Source organism: Xenopus laevis, chromosome 1S (assembly GCF_017654675.1).
Source record: "Xenopus laevis strain J_2021 chromosome 1S, Xenopus_laevis_v10.1, whole genome shotgun sequence".
In the NCBI taxonomy this organism is placed as follows: Eukaryota; Metazoa; Chordata; class Amphibia; order Anura; family Pipidae; genus Xenopus; species Xenopus laevis.
Window position 1 is genome coordinate 79,827,660 of NC_054372.1, and position 20,134 is coordinate 79,847,793.

The window sequence follows — 20,134 nt, forward strand, 5'->3', positions numbered from 1 at the left end:
GACAGGAAGTCAGTGTAACAGGAAGGGAGAGTAAAAGGTAGTGAAGCCAGTATTGGCAGTTAAAGGGATACTGTCATGGGAAAAAAAAAATTCAAAATGAATCAGTTAATAGTGCTGCTCCAGCAGAATTCTGCACTGAAATCCATTTCTCAAAAGAGCAAACAAATTTTTTTATATTCAGTTTTAAAATCTGACATGGAGCTAGGCATTTTGTCAATTTCCCAGCTGCCCCAGTAATGTGACTTGTGCCTGCACTTTAGGAAAGAAATGCTTTCTGGCAGGCTGCTGTTTTTCCTTCTCAATGTAGTTACATTGAGAAGGAAAAACAGCAGCACTCAATAGTAAAAACCCATGTCTCTTTGAGACACATTCAGGCTTTCGACATTACCCCATTGAAGGCATTCCCTGTAAATCATGTTGTTTTGTAGTTACACATCTGTAATTCTTGTCTATGGAATGATAATGCTACCCTATCTTTGTTAGTTCACGAGAGTTTATTGCACATCCAGCTAGTGAGATGCTGAATATAGTAGCTAGCCATGTTGTCATTTCTTCAAATGCTGATTTGTATCTTCTTCATGTATTTGTATTTACAGTTTCATACCATTTGTATGAGTAAACACTTTCAACATCACTTTGTGGTCAGAGAGTTGTTATGCAAAGGTGTTTAGCTTGCTGGATAATTGGATAGGACATTCAGTGAGGCCAGTACATTAATAACATGTAGTTTGAAGCATACATATAAACTTAGCCAGCAAAATTCAATCTTCTCTTTCTTCTCACCTGCAGCTTGATTACGGCCGTCATCTGGAAGCCCGGGAAAATCAAAGGTGAGTAACCCTTGCCCTGCCAGCCAACCTTCCCATGCCAGCATACAATTGTTAAACATAATTGTGCCGCACATGGGAAAGGTATGCTGTGCTTGATAATGAACAAACCCTTTCTATGAATTGCTTTGCACAATGAAAGGCCGGGTGTACTCCAGCACAAACCGAGCATTCGTGGTTGTAACAGCAACTATTTTCCCATTTACAAAAATTCTCATTATAAGACCAGCAAGCATTTTTACCGCCAACATTCTTTTGTTGAGTTTGTACAGCTTGAGGTTTTGGGGTCAGCTTCCCCAACCATAAGTCTATGGGGCAAATTCACTAAGCCGCGAAGCGCCGAACGCTAGCGTTAATTCGCTAGCGTTTGGCATTTTCGCTACTGCGCAAATTCACTAACGAACGCTGGCGTAGTTTCGCTAGTGTTACTTTGCAACCTTACGCCAGGCTTATTTTCGCTAGCGACGAAACTACGCAAATTCACTAACTTGCGCAGTGTACTGAACGCTACCTTTTACGCTAGACTTCCTTCGCCACCTCAGACCTGGCGAAGCGCAATAGAGTAGATAGGGATTGTTTAAAAAAAAGTAAATTTTTTTTCTAAGTCCCAAAAAACGCTGGCGTGTTTTCTACATGATGGGTGATAGGCTGAAAAAGATAGAAAATTTTTTGGGGCTCCTCTTCCTCCCCCCTACATTTCCTGACTCATGGCAACTTACCTAGACAGTGGGCACATGTGTAGGGCAAAATAAAATTTTTATTTGCTGATCTGAAGGTTTTCTAGGCATTTGTAGTGCAGATACGTGTTCCTCCATTGAAATTTGAATTTCGCGCCGTATGCAAATTAGCCTTCGCTAGCGTAACTTCGCTTTATATAGCGAATCAACGCTAGCGCAACTTCGCAACCTTACGCTACCCCTGTGCGCAACTTCGGATTTTAGTGAATTTGCGGAGCCCTGGCGAAGTGCGGCGAAGTTGCGCCTATGTCTTTTGAGCCCCAAGGCATAGACTTGTGGATTGACATTTTTTGTCTAACACGATCATCATACACAAAGCAAGCCACTCCGACATAGCTCCTATAAGCTTCTATAATGATGTCTAGATGTTTAAAATCTACTTGAAGGACTTACCATCCCCTCCAGTGATAGATTGTGCTTATAACAGCTCCTCCACGATGCCAGGAAAGCCATTCTACCCACTTGGAAAGCTTCAGAACCCCCTACACTCAGCTTCTGGATTAAACTAGTTGATGACACCCTCCCTAGGCAAAAACTGACATATGCTGGCCCTGGATGCCCCAAAAATTTGGGAAACAATGGGACAAATGGCTGGCGGACCTGAGCTGTTTATACCTTATTGGCATGTAATGTTAGTTACAACCTAGAAACATATTCATCAGAGAGTGAGGGTACCCATGAAGGTCCAGAAGTGCCAGAAAAACCTCTTTCCTCTGCAGAACGTGCAAACGAGTATGTTCAGTGGTTTACTAATATGCCAACTGCTGAACGATCGATTAAAACTGAGCCAGCGGAAGTATACAGGCCTAAGCCAGCAGAAGCATACGTACCTAAGCCAGCAGCAGTTACAAGTACACCAAAGCAGCGCTACAGCGCCAGTGACATCAAACCAGCTAGAGAATATCCAGCAGAATACCCTAGAGACAGAATTCAGAGATTCCCATTGCCTCAGCCTAAAGATTGTGCGCCTGAGCAACAATGCATACAAAATATCACTAAATCTATGCTACACAAAGAAGCAGTTAACTCAAGCTTGATGACTCCCCTGAAAATTACTGTGCTTGGAAGTCCTCCTTCCTGAATGCAACCAGAGATTTGAACCTTTCAGCCTCAGAGATGCTTGACCTGATGATAAAATGGCTAGGTACTGAGTCGGCCGAACATGCAAAAAGTATGCGCAGGGTGCATTTGTTTAACCCTTCAACAGGACTTGATATGGCTTGGCAGAGATTAGAGAAAAAATATGGCTCACCTGAAGTAATTCAGCGAACATTATAAAAAAGGTTAGAGGCCTTCCCCAAGCTGACCATCAAAGATACCAAAAAACTAGAACAATTGGGAGATCTTCTTCTGGAGATAGAGTGTGCTAAAGAAGAAGGATATCTGAGAGGTCTAACATACTTGGACAATGCTATTGGTCTTAATCCCATAGTGGAGAATCTACCATACCACATGCAATTAAAGTGGGCATCTGTTGGAACTAAGTATAAAACAGAAACAGAAGAAGATTTTCCCCCTTTCTTTGTGTTTTCCAGGTTTGTGCAGCAGCAAGCACAGATGAAGAACGACCCAAGCTTTGCCTTTTACAGCAACAGCGATCAACCGCCTAAACCTGAAAGGCCTTCCAGGTACCACGGTAAGACCTCTGTGTCCACACACAAAACATTCGTCCCTACGGGAACCTCACACTCTCAAACCTGTAGCAAGGCGGGCAGTATAGAGAGCCCTGATAGACAATGTCCAATTCACCGAAAGCCCCATCCTTTAAAAAAGTGCAAAGGATTCAGAGGCAAACCTATTGGTGAAAGAATGTATTTTCTCAGACAGAACGGCATCTGCTTCAAGTGCTGTGAATCCACCAAACACATAGCCAGAGACTGTAAAATATCAGTGAAGTGCTCAGAATGTGGCAGTGAGAAACACATTGCAGCCTTACACCCTGACTCACCTGCGCCACCAGCAGAGACTGTACAAGCAGAGACAGATCACGGCAGGGAGTCTAGTCACAGCTCATCTCCTCCAGTAATGTCTAAGTGCACTGAAATCTGTGGCACAGGTAAGAGCTTTCGATCATGCTCTAAAATATGTTTAGTGACTGTGTTCCCCTCTGGACAAAGAGAGCGAGCAGTGAAAATGTACGCAGTTCTCGATGAGCAAAGCAACCGATCTCTTGCAAAGTCAGACTTTTTAACATCTTCAACATTAAAACTACTGTAGCTCCATACACTTTAAAGACTTGTGCAGGTGTTACAGAAACTGCAGGCAGAAGAGCCACAAACTTTATCGTTGAATCCTTTGACAGAAAAACACAGCTCCCTTTACCTGCATTAATAGAATGTGACATGTTACCAGATGACAAGGAAGAAATCGCTTCTCCAGAAGTAGCTTATTACCATTTCCATCTCCGTTCAATTGCTAAACTCATACCAGCTATTGATCCTGAGGCCTCCATACTTTTACTCTTAGGAAGAGACATTTTACAAGCACAGAAAATCAATGGTCCCTTTAATGCCCCTTATGCACAGAGACTTGAATTAGGATGGGTAATAGTAGGAGAAGTTTGCTTGGGATCCACACACCAGACTAATAGCGTCAGTACTTTAAGAACGTCTGTGTTACCGAATGGGCGTACCACCTCATTGAACCCATGTCAGAACAGGCTCATAGTCAAAGAAAGTTTTGATAACCTAACACATTTCAGTGACTCTTCCTTGTGCTGCCAAGAAGACATCAGCTTCAATCCAGAGACTGATAAGCTGGGGACAACAGTGCTTCAAAAATCAAAAGATGATGACAAGCAAGCTCTATCCATAGAGGATCAAGCGTTTCTTCAGATCATGGACAAAGACACCCATCAAGATGACAGCCACAGCTGGGTCGCTCCATTGCCTTTTCGTACACCCAGATGTAAATTGCCTTCCAACAGAGAGCAAGCCATGATACGTCTCGCCTCACTTCGCAGAACTCTGCATGGTAAGCCAGGAATGAAAAGAGACTTCACAGAATTCATTAAAAAGATGCTGGACAATGAGCACGCTGCAAGATCACTGGAACAAGGTAAAGAACACTGGTATCTGCCGATGTTTGGCGTTTACCATCCACACAACCCTGATCAAATAAGAGTATTATTTGACTCCAGTGGAGAGTGTGGAGGTGTCTCTTTAAATAATGTACTGTTAATTGGCCCTGACCTAAACAACACATTGTTAGGGGTCTTCACATGCTTTAGGAAAGAACCTATTGCCTTTACAGCAGATGTGCAACAGATGTTTTACTGTTTCTTGTTGAGAGAAGACCACGGAGATTATTTACGTTTTCTGTGGTACAAGGACCATGACATAGACAAAGAAGTAGTTGAATATAGAATGAGAATCCATGTCTTTGGAAACAGTCCCTCTCCTGCTGTTGCTATATACTGCATGCGTAAAACAGCTCTGACAAATGCAGAACTATTTGGACAAGATGCCAAACACTTTGTGTTGAGACACTTCTATGTAGACGATGGACTTGCATCTGCTAGCACCCCTGAGATAGCGATTGACATTTTAAACAAGACAAAACAGATGCTGGCAGAGTCTAATCTGAGACTTCATAAAATTGCATCAAATAGCACACAGGTCATGAACACCTTTCCGGCTGATGACAGAGCTAAAGACCTTAAGGACCTTTGCCTGGGCACAGACACCCTGCCCCTTCAGAAAAGTTTGGGACTGAGCTGGGACCTAGAAAGAGACTCTTTTGTTTTTCAAGTATCTTCAGAAGAAAAACCTTTCACTAGAAGAGGAATCCTGTCTACAGTGAACAGCCTTTACGATCCTCTAGGGTTTGTAGCACCTCTAACTATAAAAGGTAAGGCCTTAGTACGTGAACTGTCAACTAAGAAATGTGATTGGGACGCATTACTCCCACAAGAAAAACTACATGAGTGGCTTCAATGGAAGGAATCCTTGCAAGCTTTGGAACACTTAAAGATACCCAGGTGTTATGTGTCTATTCCCCTGTCAGCAGCAAGTAGAAAAGAACTGTATGTATTTGCAGATGCATCCAACACAGCGATAGGTGCTGTAGCCTACTTGAAAACAATTGATGTTTGCAATGAGTGTTCGGTTGGATTTGTTATGGGGAAGTCTAAGTTAAGCCCAAAACCAGCTCACACAATTCCACGTCTAGAACTATGTGCTGCTGTTCTAGCAGTAGAGTTGTATGAGCTCATCAGAGATGAAATAGATATGGATTTAGATGCTGTGCGATTCTTTACAGATAGCAAAACTGTATTAGGATATATCCTATAACCTCCAGGTTTTTCCTGTATGTTGCCAACCGAGTGAATAGAATCAGGCAAGTAACCCACCCTGATCAGTGGGTTTATGTGCCCTGCAGCCTACAGTTGCAAGCTTCAACACCAAAGCTTCTGACACCTTCCTCCATTCACATGTCTTTGAGAGATTTTCTAACTGGGTGTCACTGTGTAAGACTATTGCCAGACTTATCCATGTAGCTAAGAGTTTCCAGAAAAAGCCAAGCAAAGTACAATGTGAGGTTGGAAATGTTTCCCAGAGAAAGTCAACTCAGAAGAGATCTCACAGTCAAAAGCTGTTAGGTTGTATGCATTAGTATTAGTTTAGCTGTTATGTGCTGCCACCTAGTGGACCATTTTAGGATAGCTGCCCACATGTTAATTAGACTTGTCATTCAAGGTTAAGCCTTCCCACTAAAGTTCACAGAAAGTAAAGGAGAATCCGCTGCTCACAAGCAGAGGGACAGACCTCCTTAGGATCTTTCACTTTTACACAGGCCCCTGGTTACATAACCGTCTGTAAGTAAGATGATAGGTTTCCTGTATGTGTTTACATGTGTGTATATGCTGTACAGGTTGTGATGCAATGTTATTATGTTTTACAGTTTTACAATAAAAGAAATAGAACTCATATAAGGATAAAGCATTCAAGTTTATTCAACTCACAGAGCATTCTGAGTATTCTTTGCTGAGTCTTATGTGGAGTGTGTTAAGCTGGCTGGTTAACCTATATTACGCAAAGGCACAGTATAGGGTTTCCACCTTTTATAAAAAAATTTACCGGCTGCTGGGGGGTGGGGCCTCAAAGGGACGGGACGTGATGTCAAAAGGGGCGGGGTGTGATGTCAAAAGGGGCGGGGCCACGCCACGGACGCTATTAGAGGCAAAAGAAAAGGTAAGTTGCAGGGGATTGGGGACGATTGGGGGCAGGCTGAGGGCTCCTTTTGATCGTATTACAAATTTACCGGCAGTTACATTGCCGGTAAATTTGTAATACCGGCCCCGGCCTTGGCAGGTATTTTACCGGCTAGGCCGGTAAAATACCGGCCGGGTGGCAACCCTAGCACAGTAGTGGTGTGGAAACAGTACAAGACCCTCAAACAGCTATGGTACCTTGATTGTGTTTGAACAGATGCAGGACATGTTTTACCTAGCAGGGACATAAATGATGGGAAAGCTCATCTTGTTCTTTCTTCTATTCTCTCTCTTCTTTTTTCTATACATCTTAATGAAAATTCAATAAAGAAAACCTTGGAAAATAATGATTTCTGATAATTGTTTAAAGGCTTATTTAAGACGTGTGTGGATATTGATTAAACATATTGATAATTAGAAAGTAGTAAATAATTGGGAAAAGTCTTTAATTCTGGTGAAGAATCTGAAACCAACTAAACTGAAAAAAGTGTTTGAAAGTGAACAACCCCTTTAAGTCAGAGCGTGATTGTAAAATGCAGATTGTACATATTTGTGATAAAGATGCTGAGACATGTGTGTCTGACATTGCTGACACAAGTATTGCCACCATTCTTCTCTGTTGGATAAAATGCATGAAGGAAATGCACGTGACTACTCTCATAGTGTTACATACCTGTGGTTCTTACAAAAGTGTCATACCTTCCCTAAGTTATTGTTATTTAATGAAAATGTTGACTCCCTATGCAGTTTCAGAAATGAGCACTCAGGTTTACAGTGAAGCATGTGTGTGTACACTCAAATTGAGATGTATGTGTTGAATCTATTACATGTTAAAGAAAGGTCAAAATCATTTTAAAGGGCTGCTCCCTAGCCATTTAATCAAAGACAAAGTGGAAAGACTTGAGATAGAAATCCCATTAAGAGAAAAGGAGTTTATTTTGGGGTTTCAAGGTGTTTCACTGTGGGGTTGAAACAAAGGGGGGATATGTAAGAGATGCTCAGAATAAGATTAGTGTGAGGTGTATTTTTTACTTTTGCTTAAAGGTGATATATACAATGAACTCCAGGGGAAATTTCTAGAGGCAGATTTGTCAAAGTGTGAATTTAGAACTCAACACAGAAAAACTCACTCACTTTCCAATAATTTATATGGGATTTTTAAAAGCATATTATCAAATGGTGAACTCAATTGAATTGTATTTATCAATATGCTTTTCAAAATCCCATAGGAATGAATAGAAAGTGAGTGAGTTTTTCTGTGGTGAGTTCTAAATTCACACTTTGATAAATCCCATAGGAATGAATAGGGCCCTTCATTCTGTACTCCATATAGTATTTGCAGATGCCAATATATATATATATATATATATATATATATATATATATATATATATATATATATACATATATATATATATACATATATATATATATATATATATATATATACATACACACATACAGTCTGCCTCTTTCACCATGTTACACCACAAAATGGTGCAATTAACTGCTCACTCATGCTCACCCATGCTAACCCACCTTCTTCCAACCCATATGTTGCAAGTCTTAGTGCATTTTATACCTGCGCCCACCTCATCTCTGATATCACTGGAGTGGATAGGGCAGGTGTGAGCATACAAATGAGAGGTGGCAGCCAGGTGAAAGAGTATTAGATGAGCACTGACTGGCAACCTGCTGGAAAAGTTATTGGCCAGCCTCCACATTATTAATATGCTCTTACAGGGCACTACAATCTCACTGAAGACAGCTGTCAGTCTACCTTCTTTGTCCTTAATTGAATCTTTATTACTACTAGGCATAAAACAAAAGATTATTTATTTTGTACAGTAAAAACTCAATTTTACATTCCCTGATTTTAAGTTTCCCTGCATATTACACTGAGGTTTTTTATATATAATGCATTTCAATGGGTGCTTTCCCCTGATTTTACACCAAAAATTTGTTGTGGTGTTCCAAAAATTGGCTGTTTGTCCTCTATTATTAGTAAAATTAGGTTTAAAATACTAACCAGAGGCATATTATTATTGCATAATTCCAATTCATCAGCACTTTAAACACTCATGCACAAATCACTTATTGCTTTAGGTTGTGCATCTGATTGGGTCTTGCACGTGCTGTTCCATAGTGTAACATTAATGCTGCAATGATTACTCTTATTTATTAACAGTAAATATTGTATTTCAAAGTAAAAGCAACTCCTTATATCCTTGAAGAATACTTAAAGAATAAGTTGCTTTAACACAATTCCCTTTATTACATTTACAAGCATTTTACACTATTTTTTCCTGGTCACACGAAACAAAGTAAAACTTGGTTTCTACTGTATTTGGTTATTTCTCTGTGTAAAATACAATAGTGCACACAATCACATTATACCAACCGTGTACATTACCAAAACCAGACTTAAATTTAAGACACACTGCAGGGTGAGGGTGAGAAAAAACTGCTGTCTCTAACTGCAATACCAGCAAGCTGATGACTGAATTCTGAGCTATGGCATTTCAGCATGCCAGGTCAAAAGATGCACCCTGCTGAAAGGAAGACACTGCTGAGCACTGTGGTTTATTTGCATTATTATAAGTTATCAAGGGTAATATTTTCAATAATTATACCAGATAGTTGCATTATTGCTGTATTTCAAACTATAAAAGTAATAAATATTTCAACTTTTTTCCCAAAAGGATTGCCTTACCTTAGCCTCAATATGAGCCATAAGAACTGCAAAATTGGTTAAATGATTACAAGAACATATTGTATGTGTCTTGTTTGTTGTCAGAAGTCTACAGCCTTGTGTTGACCAATATCCAGACATGTTGGTTTTCGAATAGCTCCAGAATGAACAGTTAGGGTTAAAATTATCTTCTGACTGCTAATAAAAAAAAAGAAAAAATTATATTGTGGTAGAGAATTCATAATATTGTAGTTGACTGATTTTAACACCAATTTAAATGCAAATTGTATTTAGATCAATGTACATATGCACAGTGTATATACAGTATGTGTCATTCATTTTGCTTCAAATCTTCAATCATAGGCGGAGGGTGTTTTTTTTTGTTTGGAGAGGCTAAAGATAGTTATACAAGGGCTAACCTAAAGCTAATGTCACATATAGTGAATTGTTCACTGGTGTTTAATTGTTTAAATAGCCCCCATCAACTACCACATGTTCTTTTTGACTTCAATGGAAACTATACAGCAGCGCAGTTGGGGTGGAAAGCTTTTCCACTGTAAAATGCGCTTGATGCAAAAGTGTTTATAGCTGCATTACTGTGTGGTTACCCCGACTTTTCTCTTTGGTTTTGTATTCATACTTTAAATTCATACTTTAAACTTTACATTTAATGCTTTTCACTGAGGAAAAATTTTGTCAAGGTATCATATATTAAAAGGGGAACAGACATGTTAGTAAGGTCAATACAGATAATTAATTCAAAACAAAGCATTTACCCTCAAGTTCCAGTAATATAACTGAAAAAGGATAACAAGATTGTAATTAAAAATTAAATTAAAATTAAAAAAAATAATTTAGAGCATTGCAGTAACCCTACACATGATTATAAGAAATCTGCCGAAAATTTATGATGAATTAACCCTAGACAAGACACTAAGGTCACTGCTCTAACAACATAGAGGTACCATGGGGTTAATACATTTGGCCATAGAGACAGAATTGGAGCAAAGACAGAGGGTGGCTGGTTAGAAATTACATTTACAATTATGATATTTGTGTGGAGTTATGTAGTTAAACAGTTAACTTTTTTTTTTCATCCAAGACAGATGTATTTCTAGCTGGAGGAGTGAAAAATGTGACTCAGTTCGACATTACTGTATATAGCTTTATTTTGCAGACGATAGTCAGAGCGCCTCTTTTCACAAGGATACTAGCCATAAGCCACTCTGTGATTAGTTAAAGGCGGGGGACTCTTTGACCCTCCTGACTTGAAGAATTACAGCACTGGCAGTACCTTCATTGAAAGAAACACTCTGCGAGACTGCGACTACAGGCAAAAGCAGTATTTACAATGCGCATAGGTTAAATAATTTTTTTTTTTTTGCTCACCCCTATTGACTGTTCCTGGAACGTTTGATAAGCAGCTTCTGTGAATAACTAATTGGCTAAGATGATGGGTGGTTCACAATTGAATATACCACCAATCAGAATGGTGTTTGCCACTGCTGCTTCTAAAGTATAACAAGCTGCTGGGATAGAGGTGAGAAAATTTTCTTAAGCATCTGTTTTTCGTTTGTGCCTGTATATGTTTTTGAGTTGCCAGGCCTTAATGAACACCCTCCTATGCTTTCAATGTCAAATAAGAATAGGAATACAAGCAAGCAAAAATGCATTTAAATCACATTTTGTATGTACAGGCCTTAAGGCTTAAAAGAGGTTACAAGGCATTAGAGAAATACATTAAGGGGCAGATGTATGAAGGGTCGAATTGAAAATTTGAATCTTTGAATTCGAATTTTGAGTTTATTTTAGTGTAATTCAACTAGGGAATAGTCCAAATTCTATTCGATTTTAAAAAAAAAATTTAAAATCGAATTTCAAAATTTATCATGTACTGTCACTTTAAGAATTTTTTTATCTTAAACCTGGCAAATTTGTGTTTTAGACTATGGGGGACCTCCTACAACCAGTTCGGAGTCATTTGGTGGACTTTGAAAAATTATTATTTTTTTTGGTGTGAAAATACTCCAATCGAATTCGATCGAATTTGATTCGAATTCGATTCAAATTTACTGCTCAATTCTATTCAACCTTTTTAAAAAATTCAATTTTTTAAATAAATTTTGATTGGTTGGGGTTTTTTTTTTCAAATTTCGAGTTGATGGGAGTTGATGGAAAGTGGGAGTTGATGGAAATTCGACCCTTGATAAAAATGCCCCTAAAAGTAAAAGAAAGTGGAAGAATTCAGATTGGGAGCTGTACTTTCTAATTTATTAGTTTCTGATAAAAATACAATAGACAGTATTTCTTCGGTTTTTCCCCTGTACGCTCTAAGCTGTGTAACCTAATATAGATCAAATGACCTCTCTATGTTGCTGGCAAAGATCTCCCTAGATTTATCAAGGGCAACTCTGTGCATGCCCCTTTCTGATAATTGCTACCTAATAAAATTATAGTTTCTTGTTCTGTTGTACTAGGTAGTGGGGTTTATTTATACACACCAAGCAAAGTTGCACCTGCGCAGTAACCAATAGTAACCAATCAGTGATTATCTTTTTTTTCCAGTCAGCTGCAAGTAGTACAAGAACAGCAACATTTTAGTTGGTTGCCACATATTATTGACCAGGTGCAAATTTTCCCAGTGTTGATAAATGAGCCTCAGTGATTAATGGATTAATTTAATATTGGTTCTCACTTGCACTATTATATCTATTAGACTGTAAGCTTGTTTAGGAAGGGTCATTTTTACCTTGTATTTATTATTGGTTGTATCTATGTAAATCGTATGTTCTGTGTATGCATCCATTTATTGTTCCATGCCAGTTTTTCTATAAAACCAATATAAATAATTTAAGGCCACTGAAGAGCTAAACCAATGCCAACAATACTATATACAAAATAGTTTTTCTAACCTGCCATTGCCATTTCCCATTCTCCAGTGTTGTGCTTCTGGTATCAAGAAGTATGTGTGTCATCTATTAGCTTGTATCACGTTAGGTACCTGGCAGCAAATGAACTGGTGTCCAAAAGATAGATCAGGATCTACCAGTAGACCTTTAGCTGGGGATCAGTAGATCTCAAGACATGTCAAGAAACAGCTTGTCTAAAACACCCTCATTTCATTCAAATATTTATTATGTTATAAGGTTACATAAGAAATAGTTTTTTCATAAATATAGCAATATAAATTCTCTCATAAATCAATATAATGCTTAAGTAATATTTTCAATGGAACAGAATGCTTGCAATGATTTAATGGATGTAGATCATAATGGGGCAACATCACTAAAATTAGACCTCACATTAGTAAAGTATGGGTAATCCTGCTATAGCCTGTCTACTGTGCTTAACCTGAATGTGATTTAACTGTGCTGCAAGTGGGAGAAGCTGTAATGCTGGCCATGGGCATGCTGCACCTGTTACCCAACAAGAGCCCAGTCCACGTGTATATTCAAGGGTACAAACTGATTGGGATCTAGATGGATAGTGATTTCCAAATATTTAAAGGTAGTAACCCACTTAAGGAGTGGGTCAGCTGCCAGCTGGGGGTCTAAGTCTGGGTCCAGAGGGAATATCACGGATTTAGTCCAGTTGATGCGGAGACCAGCATATATTGTAAATTGGGCAAAGATGTTTAACACTTCTGTCAGAGATGGGCCGGGATCCGCCAAGTAAATTAGGACATCATCCGCATAAAGTGAGATCCTTTCCATATTTCAAGCCAGTCAAGTTAGGGGATATACGAAATTGAGTGGCCAATGACTCTATCGCTAGGGCAACATCATAGAAGTCATAGAAGAAAACGTTTCACGAATTTCACCTGTTGTAATGGGACTGTCAAGCATCGATACATGCGATGGGTGCAATTTAGGCAGATGAATATCTACTAAAAATTCTGTTAGCTGGGCATCAGTGTATGTCATCTGAGAGCGACAGAGATTGGCATAGTAGTCAGCGAATACGCTATTTCACGCGGATCTGTAACCGGATTCCCTGTAGCAGATAGCACCCTATGTATAATCGTCTGTGGAGTAGTAACTCTGGATAGATAGGCTAACATTTTGCTGGATTTGTCACCTTGCTCAAACTCTCTCTGGGAGGCATATAGTAGTTTTTTCTGGGTAACAGCTGTCATTTTACATTTCAGTTTATTGTGAGCCTGCATTAAATTGGAATGTAATTCAGGGGAAGGGGCCTCTATATATGCTATTTCCGCTTCCTCCATGTCTGAGGTCGCCTGTTGAACCTCCCGTTTAGCTCTATTTCTCACTCCATTATGGATTGAATCAGGGTACCTCTCGATACTGCCTTAAATGCCTCCCATAGCATAGAAGGGGAGGCAGAGCCCTGGTTTTCAGCCCAGTTTGACTCTGCTGTCTCTTGTAACTTGTCCACCACCTCTTTCTGGGTCAGCCACAAGGGGCTGAGCCTCCACCTTCTAGTTCCTGCACATATATAGGGTTGTATAGTAATGATTATAGGGGAATGGTCAGAGATTGACCTAGCTGCATATCGACTGTGGCTAATTTTAGTAGCCATCTCTGGGGACGTCAGGGCCATATCTATTCTCGAGAGAGACTGGTGTGAAGTAGAATAACAAGAAAAAACTTGAGTTCCAGGGTGCCTAGCCCTCCAGACATCCTGAAGACCCATTGAATCCATCCAGGCCTTTAATTTGGTTGGTTTAGTGTCTGTTGAATTGAGCTTATCTAACACCGCGATCATGCCTCTATTGAAATCACCCACCCAGCACTGAGGCACCGCTGGGAGAACTGCCACCTTCTGCATTACAGTATCCATCACTTCTATTGTGAAGAATCTATTGTACATAGAGGTTAACCAGTATGAACTCGAAGGAGTAAACAGTACAATGCATAATAAGATATCTACCATAGCGGTCCACATGAATATGATGATGTACAAAGTGAAGGCATTTTTTAACTAAGATAGAGACCCCTCTCGCGTGAGTGGAAAAGGTGGCATGGTATGCCTGAGCGACTCATGCCCTCTTAAGCGCTAGAACCTTTTGGCCCGTTAAGTGAGTTTCCTGGAGGCATACAATCACCGGGGACCATTGTTTTAATGCATTGAATAGGAGGGTCCTCTTGATTTTATCATTAAGGCCTCTAACATTCCACAAAATCAAATTTACCTTAGCCATAGTTAATTAGGAAGATTTTACACTGCGTCAACTGCTGTATATGTGTATAAGAGGGTAGGAGTGAAAAAAGGAAAAACCATGGGGAAACCCACAACGCCCTAGCCCGCCCTGCCCACCCTGAAAACTGGGGTGGGCCTTGACCCCTAACAAAGCCCTTATAGCCACCGCCTGGGACATGGCGACTATAGCATTAACACAGTTCAGTTAAACAGAAAAATATAACATAAGCACTCGCCCCGAGTCCTCTGGACTTTGGTTAGTGTCCCCACAGACAATCAGCTGGTAGCAATGAGAGATCTTTTAGATTAAGGTATAAGTGGTGGTCATTAAGTAGGCGCACAGTTTGGTACATCATATTATGAGGGTATATACTCACGAACCCGGGGGCCAAAAGAACTCAACTGGAGAATAGTCATGTTTCCCCAAGGGTACTCACACATCAAGGGACAGGTGGGATGCATGGGTGACTTCTTTCCAGCCAGTCCATGGCCTCCTGTGGCGTCGCAAAAGTGTGTTGTTGCCGTCCACCACTCTTAGCTTAGCTGGGAAAATTGTAGAATACAGAATGTCTTTTTGTCTGAGCTTCCTCCAGACTTCAGTGTATTTGGCTCTTTGTTGCTGAACCTCCATGGTGTAATCAAGGTAGATCATGATCTTGGCATCTCCGACCTGAAGGTCTTCATTGGTGCGCATCAGCCTCAAAATGGCGTTACAATCCCATTATAGAATGAGATTATAGAATCAAGGATTTTGGCAATCATGGTGCGCAGGGGAGTCCCTGGGGGAGGTTGGCGTGACGGAATACTATGGACCCGTTCGACCAGGAACATCTGTGATAATTGGTCGGCACCCAGATGGTCCCTGAGAAGGTTTTCAAGGTATAGTTCAGGAGCAGCACCCTCCTATTTTTCGGTATTCCAACAATGCTTATGTTATTGCGTCTCTGCCTCCCCTCAAGGTCATCCGCCCGTGTCTTGCAGATTTTCAGCCAGTTCTGGAGTTCAGTGATCGCATGTGGAACCTCTCTCGTAGCGTCCTCTAGCTCCGAAATCTGGTGCTCCGATTCCGCTGTTTGCTCTCTCAGATTTTGAAGATCTTGGCGGAGCAGCGCCAGATCAATCTTCACCTCCTCCACCCTAGTGTCAATCTTTACCTCCACTGTTGTTCTTGTATCCCAAATCGCCTGCAGGACCTCCTGGAGTGTCAGTTCTGGCTGCTGTGGAGGTTCAGGCCCAGCCGGATCAGGAGGGGGTTGAGGTGGCGGGTCGACTCTGCACAAGCAGGCGCCATCTTGGTTCGGATGTCGCACATATTTGTCCAGCTTGCTGGTTGCAATGTCGGCTGTTTTTGATTCCAAATTATAATCAAATCATCCATATACCGAAAAAAACAAATAATATGTGAACAGAATGGGTTGTTTTCACCATAGATAAAAATACGTTCCCAATGCCCCATAAATAAATTAGCATATGAGGGTGTGAATTGTGCCCCCATCGCTGCTCCCCGCTTTTGAAGATAATAGGAGCCATTGAACATAAAATAGTTGTTATTGAGAAGGTATTTCAATGCCTGCAACAAAAATTCATTCTGTATATTGGAATAAATTCATATGTTCTAGCCATGTTCTATGCTCAATCTATGAATATAAAGATGTGACATCCAAGGTCACCCACAGATAAGAAGAATTCCATGCTACCCGTTGGATTGTATTGATACAGTCCATACAAAGGATATTTTGTCCAGCCAACCAAATTTTGCCTTTAAGAGGGGACCTAGTTTGGGGTCAATGTTATGCCCCAGTCTATTCACAGAATCGGACACATCCAGATCTTCAGATTGGCTAGATACGAAGGGTTGCTATAGATGTGGTGGCACCCAGTGTGGTACTTGCCAATATATGAGACCATCTAAGGACTTTAGGGGCGTTATAAGATTAATTTCTATGCCAACTGTGGCACTAATAATGTAATCTATTTAATCACGTGCAATTGTGGTTTACAGTACGTCAGAAAGACGAGCAGACCTTTTAGGAAACGCCTGTAGGAACATTTGAGCGTGTGTCACGAAAATATTTGAGCTCAGCTGTTGCGGAACACTTGATAGAGTGTCATCAAAGTAAACCCTGTATATATGCCCAAATTATAGATAGGGTAGTAACAAATGTGCGGAAGGGGAATATGGAGTTACCTCTCCTTAGGAAGGAAGCCTTTTGGATACACAAGCTCATCAAATGGGCTGAATAGAGAATGGGAATTGAATTGCTTTAGTGATCGTTAGGCATCTGATTTGAACTTTGGTACGTTAAATAGTGACTTTCTTCCAAAATCCCCCCCCCCTCTCTTTATGTATCATTATCAAGAGACCCCCTCCATCAAATTGGAAAGAAGGACTTATCAATTTACAAGAATTTTTATTGCTAGGTTAAATATTTAAATAATTTTCACATTATTATACTTACCTTCCGCCCATGAACTGTCTCGGAAATCTTAATTAACTAATTATATCTTGCCGCTTTGGATATTGATTATTTATTATATATATGAACTTTTCAGTTAGTAAATTAATAATTGCTATTTATTGAATATATTTTTGTAACACATACTTTTTTCACTTCATATTTCATTTGACCTTTTGTGTTTCTTTACTATGTAATCTTATTCTCTCTGATTGGATGTAGCAAATTTATTACATAATAATTGAAATAGATGTAACTATTTAATTAGATGTCATATAATAACTATGTAGCTATTCATTGTATTTTTGTAACATTTGTTTCATTCATATCTTCACATTGTATCACATTCAGTTTTTCATATTCCCTTATCATTCCCATGTAACTTTTCATAGATTAGACTAAACAATTTTGATCATATGTAATATACTAACTATTTAGCAATTCAAACAATGTTTGGTTTTGCAGTGTAAATCTACGTGACGTGACTTTTAACAGGCGTTTCTCATGTTCTTAATGGTCAATGGTATTTAATTGTTAGTCCAGCAGATGGCGCCCATGCTTCTGATGAAGCGACTTAGAGGTCACGAAACGCGTTGAGCTACACATTCCCCTGCCCGCTATCTGTGATTTTAATCAATATATCGATAAAGCTATACAAGTTTTAAATTATTGGTTCCAATGTGGACATTTTCCGGCTGAGTCCGTACTACTTTTCTTGGACTCTGACTTTAACGCTGTGAAAAAAACAGCAGTTCAAATATAAAAAAATTCAATTTAATGTGTGAAATCTGATTGGCTGTTGTTCCACCCAGTTTTTCTAACCTTGGACCAAAGAAATATAGTAAAAAACACTGTACACATTTGAGGACCCTGTCAGAATGGCAGCAATTTAATTTTCCACACTGAAAGTCAATGAGTAGCATCTCATTGGCTGTTCATGTCTCTGCCCACTTTTGTTTGAGAATGGCAACAGTTTCAATTTACCCATTAAAATGAATGAGATAAATCTGCTCCATCCACTTTTTTAAAGCCTTGAATCACCTAGTGATTAACTCAGCAAAGTTTGGGGATCCTAGCATAAATAAAATGAGAATGATAGCATTTTAAATTTAAACCAATAAAATTCAATAGGTGAAATCTGCTTGGCTGCTCCATCCACTTTTTCAAACCTAAAACTGCAGTCCCCTAGTGACCAACTGTGAGGAGTTTGGGGACCCTGGCATTCATACTGTACTTTGAGAATGGCTGCAGTTTCAATTCCCCCATTAAAAGTTAATGGGTGAAATCTGATTGGCTGTTCATAGCTCCACCTACTTTTGGGCATCCAACAAACATCATCTGTTCATTCAGGTTGACCCCATGACTAAGTAATTCAAGTTTGGCGAGTGTAGCCTCAAATCTGTAAGAGTGGCAGCAGTTTAAAGGGAATCTGTCGTCATTTTAAACTTTTTCTTTTTTTTTGCATTTTTATAAAAAACACACATCCATAAACACTGTCTGGCAAATAAAATGTTAATCCACAAATCCATGCATAAGTTATTTTAGTTTGTATTTTGTCATGGGGGCTTCCATTTCTGCTCATTACACATTCATCCTGTGCTGCTCTAACAGCAGGCACAGCATTACCTGTGTGCTTGGAGGCAGCCACTCTGTAATGAAAAGCCAGGTCGCACTACGACATGAGAATCCAGCTGTACACTCCCCCTCCCCTCTCTGCCCATGCGTGTGATGTTTGGAGGAGAGAGGTCACATGGTTTGCAGGGAAGCAATTACTTTCACTTTCCAACGTCCTGCCTGCTCTACAGCTGCACTAGCAGCCCCTCCTCCCACAGACACTATCAAAGCTCCTGCCGTTCTGTAAGTTTGTTCTCTGCTTTCCTTTGGAGGGGGGAGCTTTCTCTCCTTGCTGCCTTACTAGTTTGTTTTACTGGTTACTCGATGAGGTAAAGGAGCTGTGAGTTCCCTTTGCTATCCACCTCACACAGACCTTGCTCCTTTCCTGCCTGCAATACTTCTTTTTTCATTAACTACTTACTGCCTCCTTTCTCCTGAGCTATTTTAACCCTTCCTAGACTTCTTCCTAAGTTTTCCTGGTTTTCAAGTATGGTAGTAAGACAAAACAGAGGCGCCAAAAAGGATAAAAATAGCTAAAAGCACTTAAAAACCCAATGGGTAATTCAGAGGAGGTAGTAATGAACTTACCTCCTCCAAGCAGACACCAACGAAAGTGGTAATTTTCAATAATAGTTTATTCACAAAACAGTATTGCAAAGCGTTTCGCAGGCATTTCCTGCTTCATCAGGCAATATGGAACGGGAACAAAAACAACAGTGTCTTTGTATAAACACGCAGGCGCCTCTGTGTTTATACAAAGACACTGTTGTTTTTGTTCCCGTTCCATATTGCCTGATGAAGCAGGAAATGCCTTGTTTTGTCTTACTACCATATTGAGTCCACCCCGAGTGGAGGGGTATCATCCCCGGTTTCTTCTTCTACAGAGAGCAACGTTTTATTCCTGAGTGGGGTCAGGATAATCTCCCCACCTGCCTATACAGTGGTTGCCTATCGGTAACCCTGGTTTGTGAGTATTAACTTGTTTACTGTACCATTACTCCTTGTAAAAACATATTACACTATTGGGGCTCTTGGTGTTCCTTTTTGTCTCCTTTTTATACAAGCTCTGGTTTTCAAGTATGTCCTCCTTATTTTATCCTTTTTTTCTATTCCCTGTCATCAGTCCTGGGAGTGTACTCCTGTGTTTCTGCCATTCATTTTTGTGTAAACAAATATAATAAACTATCTATATAAAATATTTTTTCCAGTGCCCAAAATGAATTGTGTGTGTGTGTGTATATATATATATATATCACAGGACTATCTTATTTCAGTCCTTCTGAAGTGGTGTCAGTGGGAGCTTATCTTGATTCCTGCTTATTGTTCAATTGACAGGCTCAGCAGACAAGGCTCTATTTACATTACAGCAGCTTATAGGAGGGAGGGGTAATGACATCACTCCAACTTGCAGTGCAGCAGTAAAGTGTGACTGAAGT

General features: G+C 39.9%; 1 protein-coding gene across 21 annotated transcripts in view; it reads right to left on the bottom strand.

Annotated features, from left to right (window-relative positions):
• adgrl3.S (adhesion G protein-coupled receptor L3 S homeolog) overlaps nt 1-20,134 on the bottom strand; it is a 1,276,319-nt gene that overhangs the window by 611,496 nt on the left and 644,689 nt on the right. For 18 of the 21 annotated variants that reach the window (XM_041579790.1, XM_041579795.1, XM_041579791.1 and 15 more), the window contains one exon: nt 9,490-9,666. In XM_041579790.1, coding sequence (XP_041435724.1) covers nt 9,490-9,666 — 177 coding nt within the window. The remainder of the gene's footprint in view (nt 1-9,489; nt 9,667-20,134) is intronic. The other 3 variants (XM_041579809.1, XM_041579800.1, XM_041579793.1) reach the window with 1 other exon arrangement.